The sequence below is a fragment of the Lytechinus variegatus genome, chromosome 11 (assembly GCF_018143015.1).
Source record: "Lytechinus variegatus isolate NC3 chromosome 11, Lvar_3.0, whole genome shotgun sequence".
Taxonomy (NCBI): Eukaryota; Metazoa; Echinodermata; class Echinoidea; order Temnopleuroida; family Toxopneustidae; genus Lytechinus; species Lytechinus variegatus.
Window position 1 is genome coordinate 6,971,973 of NC_054750.1, and position 12,669 is coordinate 6,984,641.

The following is a 12,669-nucleotide window of genomic DNA, read 5'->3' on the forward strand; positions in this document are numbered from 1 at the left end:
TAGTAGTTCCTTTCTGCGCATGATCAGAGGAAGGTCATTTGTACTAAAGTGACATGGTGGTTTATAATCTAATGAGATAAGCACCAACTTTGATGTCTTGATTATGTACATATTCTTTTGAATTGTGTTTTTTCATGTACATCAACAAAAAAACAATGCGTCCACAAACGAATGGTATTTCACAGTTTGCCAAGTATTGTGCAACATGCTATGATATGCTTTCAAAATAAGGATGCAACAAATACCTTCATAAAGTGTCCATTGATGTGCTATTCTAGTCACCTGGTCCATTCAATTTCTTCATCCTTCTATGTAAGGCAAGCTTGCGTAATATCTTGCTTTGAAATCTGCCTATCATAATGAAAGAAATGAGAGGTCATTTGACCAATATTGTCCCTGAAGTAACTACGAACTGGTCTATTGGGCTGAAATTAAAAATTGTTTTAAATTTTGTGGCAAGATACCAGATGAGCCAGCACCACATCTTTGATGTGTTAGTTTATTTATGAATTGACATTGTACACACAATCATATTCTTTAAAAGCAATTTTGGGTCTGACAAGCACTTAGCAAATGTTAGTTACTCTCGGAACTGTGTACCTGGTCGTTGCATATTGTGTCTAAAAAAATTTGAAAGTAAAAAATTCAGCTAACGGCTCAGTGACAAAATATGCCCCCCTGTAATTGAATAGTAACCCTATGTAAACTGTATTTCAGACCAGATTTTTCGAGGGAAGGGGGTCAATTTGACATCCGATTCAGATCTCAGCCACTCTGATTTTGTGATCGCCTAAAAAAATATGCACATGCACAGAACTGAATGACACATTTTCATTATATTTCAAAAAATATATATTCTTTTGTTTTAAAATGATTTATTCAAATACATGTATGTGTTTTATTTTTTTTTTGGGGGGGATGAGTGTAACCCTTCTTAAGATCTTGGCTGGTGATCATGTGATTGCCTTGAAAGTTTTCACACCAGTAGAGCTGGATGTATACAATTTTCAAAAATCATGCTGATAAGTAAGGTGTAGGACATGGTTTTTGTATCGCCTGCATGGTAGAGTGAGACTTTAGGTGCTGCTTTTTTGATTGGCATCGTGAACATCAAATCTTAACCAAAGGTTTAGTGTCTATCATCATGTGAATGGTGTTTTTTGTGAATAATTATTCTAAAGTCACTTTCAAAGCCAGCACTTGCTACTCCATTGAATGCGATGTGTAATGTGATTAGTAAGGCACTTCACTTCTTTTATTATGTATTTTATCAATGAACTTGTGTTCATATTTAGAATGCAAATGAAAACAGATTATCGAATACTGGTGAAAGATCTTTGAAGAAAAAAGCAAATACTATAACCTGATTTTCTGTTGAATGGTTGTACTCAATAGCAGTGTATGATATTATTCACCGACATAAGGACACAACCCTGTTTCAAAGAAACTTTAATAACATTTGAGATGAACTTTATTTACCACTAAAATCTTAGCAATCACAATTCACAATGGTGGTATAAGGACTACTGAAATTGAAATTAAGTCTAATACAAGACTTGAACCCTGTAGATATAAAAGGATATTCAATTTCAATTCCTAATGATATCATCATTGGCTGCTACACTTTATTATTTCTATTATTATTCTATTATTTTATTATTTCAGACATAATGCCAAACTTCAAATGAAGTTTTGGAAATGCAAAATGTGTTTTATTAACATTTTGTGTTGCATCGGATCATATAGTTGCAGTTGGCTTTAGTGATTTAGGAAAGTTTGTCATTGCTTATGAATAAAGTTGGACTTGCTTTTAAAACATCTTCATTCCAAAAGTTTGGGGCTATGCAGCATGGTTGTTCTCAATATAAATCTACATGTATGATGCCATGAACTGACAAAAGGACACAACCCTGTGAAATTATTCCTTAGTAAATGACGAGAATATGCCATTGCTGTTGGTGCAAATCTGTTCCCCAGTATATATTGATGCCTAGATGGTGTAACATTTTGCACCGGGGGGGGGGGGGGGGGGGGGTGCACTTCCATTGACCAGTGGATATCATGCATGACCATGGGGTTTCAAAAAGCACCCTAAAGTAATTTCCATTTCCAGAAAATGCAACCCTTAGCAAGTATTGGAAATAAAACGGTAACCTTGACAAGTATACCCGAATGGACCCCTAACCAAGTAAAATCATATCTTAATTGTTATGTCACGTTTTCACGGACATGATAACAGACATTGGCCTTACCTTTGCTTTTCATTGGGTTTACATGTAGTACCACCCCACACACCTCGCTCCAGTCGGACACAAATTATGTACCCTTTTAAAATTATTTTAGTGTTTTTGGCACCCTTGTTACGTACATAACGTGCCCCATCTTTAAAAAGAGATCCTTTTTACAATTTTTTTTGGTCATGCATGGTATCCACTAGTCAATGGCAGTGGCCCCCTGGGACATTCTGCCCAGGGTGCGCTCCTATAGGCTTTCTTCCTTCAGATTGTATCCCCTCACCTACATGCCATTGGTCAGTTGATTTAATCTTTCTTTTCTTGTGTTCTAATTTCAGGGGTATCTCCAGTGATCTCATGTGAAGATTGTACAGAATGAAATCTGTATTTACAGTCATCAACAGTTTCTCTGGATCCTGCTTGTCACCCAGAATGTGAGGACTCAAGCATCAGGTTCCGACACTGGATGGATGAGAAGCAGATTTCATTGGATCAGACTGGTAAGAAAGTCATGTGCATCAATTGTTAGGGTCTTCTGAGTATGGGCCAAATTACAGAATCCACAATTTTCTGGTTGTTTCTTGCCTAAAGCATGAAACATTTTCCCTGGGCTTTTTTTCTGGCCGAGTTACCCATATGCAAACCATGGGTGTTTTGTTTTTAAATTATGTTGCAGGGAAACACAAAAGGGATGTGTGGATTCTGTGTAGATGGATTGCATTTCTCTAAGAAGCATGAAACTACCAAACATTGACATTTAATCTGATATCAAAATGGGGGTCTGTTCTAAAATCTTTCAGCCATTACTACTTGATTATTTACTAAGGTGATCAATCTCTCTTCTTTCCCTTTGAGAGATAGCTCCCCGAAGATAAGTGATCAATTGCAATGGTTTGACATTTCCTTGAACAAGTTCATATAGTATCAGATTATCTGCCAAAATTTGGGCATTTCATATTTCTTAAAGACCTTTTCAGAAGGGAACAGATGGTAAGTATGCATTATTGCTCAGACCCTGTTTATATTCTTTCATCTATTGATTTGTCATACATGTAAGTTATAGAGTTTATCCAGTGACTTGTGTGTGTTTTTAGGGGGCGGGGGAATGGGGGTTGTCTTTTCACTTCTGATGGGGAAAAGGTGACCTGTGAGTGATGATCCTACTTTGCATATTTTTTTTTAAATACAATACACTCAATTAGGTTTGTTGGGATGGTTGTGCAGGGGGTGGGGGTCAGATTGCAAGGTTCATTGCGGGGGGGGGGGGGGGGAGGTAAGGGGAGGAAGCTGTAGGTATTTAATTATTTTCGTATTAAGTAATCATCCATAATATTTTCTTCTTTACTGGGGAATGGGATGGTAGCAAGTGAACGGCAGGCCCAGTGATTTACATTATTGGGAAGGGGGATGGGGGAGTGATTTTTTATTCCTGACTGGGAGATGGTGACCTGTGAATGATGTGCCTACCGGGCAAAGTTCCTTAAACTGTAGGCGAACGGCACGCCCAGTCAGCTTTTTTGGGATTGTTGTGAAGGGGGGGGAGAGGTCAGGTTGATTGGTTGATTGGCGGGGGGGTGGAGTATTTGAGTATTTATTTAACTTTAGATATTCAACAATAGTGTGTTTTTTCCTAACTGGGAGATGGTAACCTGTCAATGATGATTCTTCAGTGAATAGCATGCCCAGTGACAATTTATTTTAGGGGGTGGGAGTATTTATTTTTCTGACTGGTAGATGGTGACCTGTGAATGATATCCCAACTTTTCATTGTTCATTTACTTCTTCATAATTTAGGGGAATTCAGCCCAGTCAGCTTTGCTGGGATGTGTGTGTGTGTGTGGGGGGGGGGGCTGGAGGGATCGTGTTATTTTAGTATTTTGTATTGATAATATCTTCTTTATTCCTAGCTGGGAGATAGTAACCAGTAAATATGTACATGGATCTTACATATAGTTCATAGTTCCTTTCATCATTCATAATGGAGATGAACAGAGGCAGCTTTACTGTGATGCGGGGGGGGGGGGGGGTGGGTGGAGGGATTGGGTTATTTTAGTATTTTGTATTCTTTATTCCTTACTGGGAGATGGTTACCAGTGAATATGTATCTTACATATAGGTGAACAAAATGCCCAGTGACCTTTGCTTTTTTGTGGGAGATGGTAACTTGAGAATAATGATCCTTCAAGGAACAGCATTCCCAGTGACATTTTTTTGGGGGGTACTGGGTACTGGCAGATGGTGACCTCTGAATAGTAAGCCTACTGTTCATAGTTCCTTTAATCATTCATAATGGAGATGAACAGAGGCAGCTTAACTGGGATGCTGGGGGGGGGGGCGGTGGAGGGATTGGGTTATTTTAGTATTTTGTATCAACCAGTGAATAGTATCTTACATATAGGTGAACAAAATGCCCAGTAGGTCCATGCTGGTAGGTCCATGCTTTAATCATTCATAATGGAGATGAACACAGGCAGCTTTACTGGGATGCTGCTTGGGGGGGGGGGGGTGGAGGGATTGAGTTATTTTAGTATTTTGTATTGATTATATTATCTGTATTCCTTACTGGGAGATGGTAACCAGTGAATATGTATATTATATATCTAGTTGAACATAATGCCCAGTGATCTTTGCATTTTTGTGGGAGATGTTAACTTGAGAATAATGATCATTCAAGGAACAGCATGCCCAGTGACATTTTTTTGGGGGTGTGGGAGTGTTTTTTATTTTCGTATTTTGTATTGATAATATTATCATTGTTCCTAACTGGGAAATGGAAGCCAGTGAATATGTTTCTTAGGTGAACAAATGCCCAATGACTTGTGCTTATTTGCAGGGAAGGGGCGGGGGGGGGGGGTAGTGTTTTTTTTTATTCTTGACTGGGAGATGATGACCTGTGAATAATTAGGCTACTGGGCCAAGTCCATAAAACTGGCATCCCCAGTCAGTTGTTGGGACTGTTGCAGGGGGAAGGCAGGGGCATGAATGATCAAATTATTTGAGTATTTATTAAGTTATTTATAGTATCAATTTATTCTTTATTCCTGAGATTGAGATTATAACCAGTAAATAATGGTCCTTCGGTGAACAGCATGCCTAGAGACTTGTGTTTTCTTTTGGGGGGGAAGGGATGGGGGGAGTGATTTTTTAAATTCCTGATTGGAAGATGGTGACCTGTGAATAATGTGCCTACAGGGCCAAGTCCCTGAAACTGTAGGTGAATTGCATGCCCAGTCAGCTATGTTGAAATGGTTGCGAGAGGGGGGATCAGCTTGTTAAGTGGAGGGCGAGGGGGTGGATTTCCTCTCTCTTAACTGCTTAGAGGCAATTTTGCGATTTTGCGGTATATAAAATTGTTATTATTATTATTAGATCATTTGAGTATTTATTTAATCTATTCAACAATAATATTTCTTCATTCCTCACTGGAAGATGGTAACCTGTAAATAGTGATCTGCAGGCAAACACCATGCGTTGTTACTAGTGTTTTCATGGGGGGGGTGGAGGGATTTTTTCATGACCTGTGAATGATGGGCCTGGGCCAGGAATGAAGGCAAACAACATGCTCAGCCAGCTTTATAAATCTTATTTTGTCATCACTCACTTGTCTGATTGGCTACTTATTGGGGGCTGGTGCCCTTATTTGTTAGAGCTCCTGTGAGTAATGTGCTGACCGGGCTTGTCCCTTAAATTGTCGGTGAACGGAGCAGCAAGCATGAAGGCATCAGAGTCAGACCCCATTAGGATTAAGCTGGGAAGTCCAGTGAATGATGAAAAATTATATTTGTGCTATTGTCTGCATGGGAGCTGGAAAATTTATTATTTAAAAAAATCTATATATTGTACATACACAAATTTTATCAGTTTCAGTGGAGATTTTTTTTTTTTTTGGGGGGGGTGTCAAGTACAGTATAAGTATCTGTCAGTCGTTGGCTACAAATACCATTCATCTAGATTAATGCACCCTGATCATGTGATTGGTTGCCAGTATCGGAGGGTTGAATCATTCCTTTTAATTCTGGTCTGAAGTAGCCCTGTTGAAATAGAGCTAAATGCAAATCCTTTGTATTTGGTTTCATATTTTGTGATGCTAGTAGGTTGGGAATGATTGAAAGAATAGTTTTTATGGTGAAGCTGAATGAAGGAGAAGAGATGGAAGGAAAAGAGTTCAATAGCAAGGGGTAGTGTTTCTTTGGGTAGTGATTCTGGGCTTTTTGAAGATGAAAGAGGTAAGTCATATTCCTCATCCTTTTAGGGACTTTTTTATCACAGCAGTAAATTTGGGATGATTATTGTTTTCTGCACATGGCTTTCTTATCTGTTTGATTCATAGAAATTTGTACCATCCATGCAGTGTTTAACCTTTTGTTTTAGTCTCATCAGTTATAGTGACGAGAAGGCTTTTGGGAAACTGTTGGTGATTTGAACTATAGGTTTCCTTCTGTACAATCGGAACATGGACTTTATATGGAGACACCCCTGAAGGCAGAGAGCAAACAGAGAAAGATTCAAAGTACCAGCTGCTGATGGTAATGTTTGTGAGTGTATGATATTGAAAGTGAATTTGTGAAACGTATGTTATGTATGTGCACTGTTTACAGTGCTCATATTTAGCAGGCTTAGTTTTACACATTCTTTTTTCAATAACAGTCAAAAGTGACTGAAGGCCAAATAGGTTCATTCTTTGGGGAAGATATCAGTTCTAGTCATTGTTATCATGGGGAATTTATATGAGACTCTTTGAAGGTCCAAAGCCTTTACCTCCATATCAAGGAGCCAAAACTGGCAACAAAATTCATTGAAAAAGCTGTCTCTCAATTAGGCACACAATAATTGACAAATGTGCATTTCCAACGTTGATACTAGAAGGATGCTGTTGATCTGCAGATGTGGATTTTGAAATGTGCCTTTACAGAAGAATCTGCAGATGTGGATTTTGAAATGTGCCTTTACAGAAGAATCTGCAGATGTGGATTTTGAAGAGTGCTGTTGCACAAGAATCTGCAGATGTAGATTTTGAAGAGTGCTCTTACAGAAGAATCTACAGATGTGGATTTTGAAATGTGCTCTGACAGAAGAATCTGCAGATGTGGATTTTGAAATGTGCTCTTACAGAAGAATCTACAGATGTGGATTTGAAGAGTGCTGATGCCCAAGGATCTGCAGATGTGGATTTTGAAGAGTGCTGTTGCACAAGAATCTGCAGATTTGGATTTTGAAATGTGCTCTTACAGAAGAATCTACAGATGTGGATTTTGAAGAGTGCCGTTGCACAAGAATCTGCAGATGTGGATTTTGAAATGTGCTCTTACAGAAGAATCTACAGATGTGGATTTGAAGAGTGCTGTTGCACAAGGATCTGCAGATGTGGATTTTGAAGAGTGCTGTTGCACAAGAATCTGCAGATGTGGATTTTGAAATGTGCCTTTACAGAAGAATCTGCAGATGTTTATTTTGAAGAGTGCTGTTGCACAAGAATCTGCAGATGTAGATTTTGAAGAGTGCTCTTACAGAAGAATCTACAGATGTGGATTTTGAAATGTGCTCTGACAGAAGAATCTGCAGATGTGGATTTTGAAATGTGCTCTTACAGAAGAATCTACAGATGTGGATTTGAAGAGTGCTGATGCCCAAGGATCTGCAGATGTGGATTTTGAAGAGTGCTGTTGCACAAGAATCTGCAGATGTGGATTTTGAAATGTGCTCTTACAGAAGAATCTGCAGATGTGGATTTTGAAGAGTGCTGTTGCACAAGAATTTGCAGATGTGGATTTTGAAATGTGCTCTTACAGAAGAATCTGCAGATGTGGATTTTGAAGAGTGCTGTTGCACAAGAATCTGCAGATGTGGATTTTGAAGAGTGCTGATGCACAAGAATCTGCAGATGTGGATTTTGAAATGTGCCTTTACAGAAGAATCTGCAGATGTGGATTTGAAGAGTGCTGTTGCACAAGAATCTGCAGATGTGGATTTTGAAGAGTGCTGTTGCACAAGAATCTGCAGATGTGGATTTTGAAATGTGCCTTTACAGAAGAATCTGCAGATGTGGATTTTGAAGAGTGCTGTTGCCCAAGAATCTGCAGATGTAGATTTTGAAGAGTGCTCTTACAGAAGAATCTACAGATGTGGATTTTGAAATGTGCTCTGACAGAAGAATCTGCAGATGTGGATTTTGAAATGTGCTCTTACAGAAGAATCTACAGATGTGGATTTGAAGAGTGCTGATGCCCAAGGATCTGCAGATGTGGATTTTGAAGAGTGCTGTTGCACAAGAATCTGCAGATGTGGATTTTGAAATGTGCTCTTACAGAAGAATCTACAGATGTGGATTTTGAAGAGTGCCGTTGCACAAGAATCTGCAGATGTGGATTTTGAAATGTGCTCTTACAGAAGAATCTGCAGATGTGGATTTTGAAGAGTGCTGTTGCACAAGAATCTGCAGATGTGGATTTTGAAGAGTGCTGATGCACAAGAATCTGCAGATGTGGATTTTGAAATGTGCCTTTACAGAAGAATCTGCAGATGTGGATTTTGAAGAGTGCTGTTGCACAAGAATCTGCAGATGTGGATTTTGAAGAATGCTGTTGCACAAGAATCTGCAGATGTGGATTTTGAAGAGTGCTGTTGCACAAGAATCTGCAGATGTGGATTGTGAAGAGTGCTGATGCACAAGAATCTGCAGATGTGGATTTTGAAATGTGCCTTTACAGAAGAATCTGCAGATGTGGATTTTGAAGAGTGCTGTTGCACAAGAATCTGCAGATGTGGATTTTGAAGAGTGCTGTTGCACAAGAATCTGCAGATGTGGATTTTGAAGAGTGCTGTTGCACAAGAATCTGCAGATGTGGATTTTGAAGAGTGCTGATGCACAAGAATCTGCAGATGTGGATTTTGAAATGTGCCTTTACAGAAGAATCTGCAGATGTGGATTTTGAAGAGTGCTGTTGCACAAGAATCTGCAGATGTGGATTTTGAAGAATGCTGTTGCACAAGAATCTGCAGATGTGGATTTTGAAATGTGCTCTTACAGAAGAATCTGCAGATGTGGATTGTGAAGAGTGCTGTTGCACAAGAATCTGCAGATGTGGATTTTGAAGAGTGCTGATGCACAAGAATCTGCAGATGTGGATTTTGAAGAGTGCTGTTGCACAAGAATCTGCAGATGTGGATTGTGAAGAGTGCTGTTGCACAAGAATCTGCAGATGTGGATTTTGAAGAGTGCTGTTGCACAAGAATCTGCAGATGTGGATTGTGAAGAGTGCTGTTGCACAAGAATCTGCATTTGAAATCTGATTGGGTAATAGGTTTTTACTCCTTTATATCCAATTGGAATTTTCCCCCAAATGATGTTAAACTGTACTGCACCATCTGAAAAAGTCTCTATGCTAATATGAATGAAAGCTTATTTTACGCATTCTGAATATGAAGAATAATTTTCCCCACTCTCCGCATTTTCTTATACATGGTCCAAAATTTAATGACTTCCTTCTTTGGGAAGATCTTATGCACGGTCTCCTATAATCCTTGGAGATATATTCCTGTCAGTACGTACATGCACATGGCTGTCTTTAAAGTTTTAAGTCAGTGGGGCATTAGCTTTCATGTAGAATGGATTTTAATTTCCTGACCCTAGACTTTGAAAAATGCACTGGAAATACCTGTAACAGGGACCACCTTAGGAAAAAGAAAACTTAGTGTCCCATCGACAAATCTTTCCAAACCTTATTAAGCCTTGGGCATTAGAGTCAGGCCAGGAAAAATGACTTTACCATGAAAGCGATCACAAGTGGCATTTTGTTATTTTTGCTTGCCATAAGATCTACCTTGGTTTTATTAAGAGTGATTTATATCCAAATGGTGTCAAACTCTCCAGGAATGCTGAAGACCCACTCACTTTAAAACAAACAAGAAATTATAATCAACAAACACAGGTGTCTACAGGCAACAGTGTTTGATGCAAGCACAATGCCTTCATTGCCACTAAAGACCTAATGATTGTTGAAAGTTTCATAATAAGAATCAAGTATTGCATTACAATGCATTCTTTTACAATCCAATCTGACTACTAGATTATTTTGTTTATTGTTTTTATTTTGTTTATTCTCTTGGGACAATTTTATTTTACTTTTGAGGATGTTTCGCACCCTCTCTCCATGAATGAGTTGGAGGATGGCACCCCCTGCGTTTTTGCGAGAAATCTGTCATTCAGTGAATATTTCTGTAAATCTTGTGCAACTTTTGAAACCTTATTTGCCTCCCTTTTATCAAATTCAACATTTCATTGGTGAATGTCAGACCCAAAGTTGCTAAAAAACCCAACATGAATTCATCTACAAGTCTAGTGCAAATTGTGTTTTTAGCCAAAATACATTACTGATTGAATCTCAACAATTTTATCTGGTATTAGAATAAAATTGGCAACAAATTCCATATTAAATAGTAGAAAACAAAAATGTTGAAAAACAAAGAAATAATTAGGAAAAAAAGGAATTCATTGTTGTGGCTGCAGAGCAGAGCAAGATTGAAGGTGCCGCTGTTCTGACGGCGGTGTCAGTATCAAAATTTAAATCTTACTCAAGGTTTTGAAATTTCATAAATCTAAAAGTATATATGTACTTTTTCCCTGAAACTTGGACATTGAAATAATCATGTATCACTCATCATTTTGCATGAGTTTCAGGCCACATGAAAAAGGTCAGTTACCATCAATGAACTTTGTCTATGTTTATGGTATCAACATTGAAATCTTAACCTAGGTAAATTTTTTAAATGATATAACTTTCACCAATCTAGTTCATGAAACTTGGATATAAAAGTAGTTTTTTTAACTTTGAAAATTTGTTGAGTTATTTTATGAACTTTCATAACTTCGATCTAGTCATGACATAGATCTTTTTAAATTAAATTAAATTATTTAGCTCATCCAGCCGGAAGGACCAGATGAGCTTATGCCATATGACGTTCCATTCATTATCTGTTGTCCGTCCACAATATCAAATTGCTTCTTCTTCGTATTTCAAGTCCGATTTCAATTCTGTTTCCTCTATATGATAGCACTCGATGGGGGATTTAATTCTTCAACACAGAATTTTGAAACTCATTATAATGCTAATTTATGCTTTTATAAAATTCATATGAAATACCTTTTTTGACCAATTTTGATTTTTTGGGTTCCATCTGTTAGAGCTTCACCAGGTTCACCAAACTTCTACACAGATTTTTGAAATTTTGAGGAGAAAATAATATATGCTAATTTATGCGAAAATCATAAATCACGGAAAATGCCTCTTTATTTGTTGACCGAATTTTAAAAAGCTTTTCTCTTTGTCATTTCAAGTCCAATTTCAATTCTGTTTGCTTTATATGACAGCATTAGGTGGGGGATTCAAAACTTTTACAAAGAATTTTGAAACTCATTCAATATGCTAATTTTATCTGAAAAATGCTTCTCCCTCTGTATTTGTTGATAAATTGTGATTTTTTTGCTTCCTTCTCTAAAGATTTATAAGGTTCACCAAACTTCTACTCAGAATTTTGACTCAAATTTTTGTATGCTAATTCACGTGAAATTAATTTATGTGTGTTTTTAAAAATTCACATAAAAGTTTTTCTTTATTTGTTGACCGATTTTGATTTTTTTTCCATCTGGTAAAACTTCATGAGGTTCACCAACTTCTACACAGAATTTTAAAATTTTGAGTAGAAAATCATCCTACTTTGTTCATAAATCACAGAGATTGCCTGTTCTTTATTTGTTTACCAATGTTTTTATTTTTTTCATCCATCTGGTAGAGCTTCATGACTGTCACCAAAATACTCCTTCAAGATTCAACCCCCATACCTACACTTTACCTAGACCATTGCAATGATATCTGTTTTACATGGAGCAGTGATTTGCATAAAGTAAAAGGCTTGAGTTTTCTTTTGGTATTTCTTTTCATGCCTTGGGAATTGAGAAACAAGTATGACATGTAGTATGAAATTTAAACACCCCTTTAAATGACACAACTTAATAGGTAAATGATTGAGATGTCTGAAATGAACTTTTTGTTTCATTTCATGTTGACATCCAGGTGGTATAAACAATCTTAAAGTTGTGTTTACCCAGGCAAATCCAGGAAATTTCATTTCCATTGACCAAAAATGCTCCCAGGATGTTAAATATACAGCACAGTGACTTTGCATTTTTGACTTTCTCACTGACTCAATGTAAAAAATCATCATTTCTGGGCAATCTGGATTCTATGAGCTGTAAACAAATGGACAGTGCTCACTGAAGCGAAAGAGTCTGTCAAAAAGTATACTTCCATCTTGTAGATGAGACCAAATCCTAAGAATGACAAAATCATGTCCATTTATATTTTTCAATTAGGGTGACTTTTTTATTGATAAGGACTTTATATTCCGCAGCATTTACTCTTAGGTATGGGAATTTTCC

The 12,669-nt window shown here is 37.5% G+C and overlaps 1 protein-coding gene across 1 annotated transcript in view; it reads left to right on the top strand.

The window, feature by feature from the left end:
• The window catches only part of LOC121424182, a 47,619-nt gene extending 40,169 nt beyond the window's left edge, over window positions 1-7,450 (top strand). Inside the window, exons 4-5 of the mRNA XM_041619792.1 lie at window positions 2,629-2,734; window positions 7,347-7,450. Coding sequence (XP_041475726.1) covers window positions 2,629-2,734; window positions 7,347-7,450 — 210 coding nt within the window. The remainder of the gene's footprint in view (window positions 1-2,628; window positions 2,735-7,346) is intronic.
• Window positions 7,451-12,669: the final 5,219 nt, after the last annotated feature.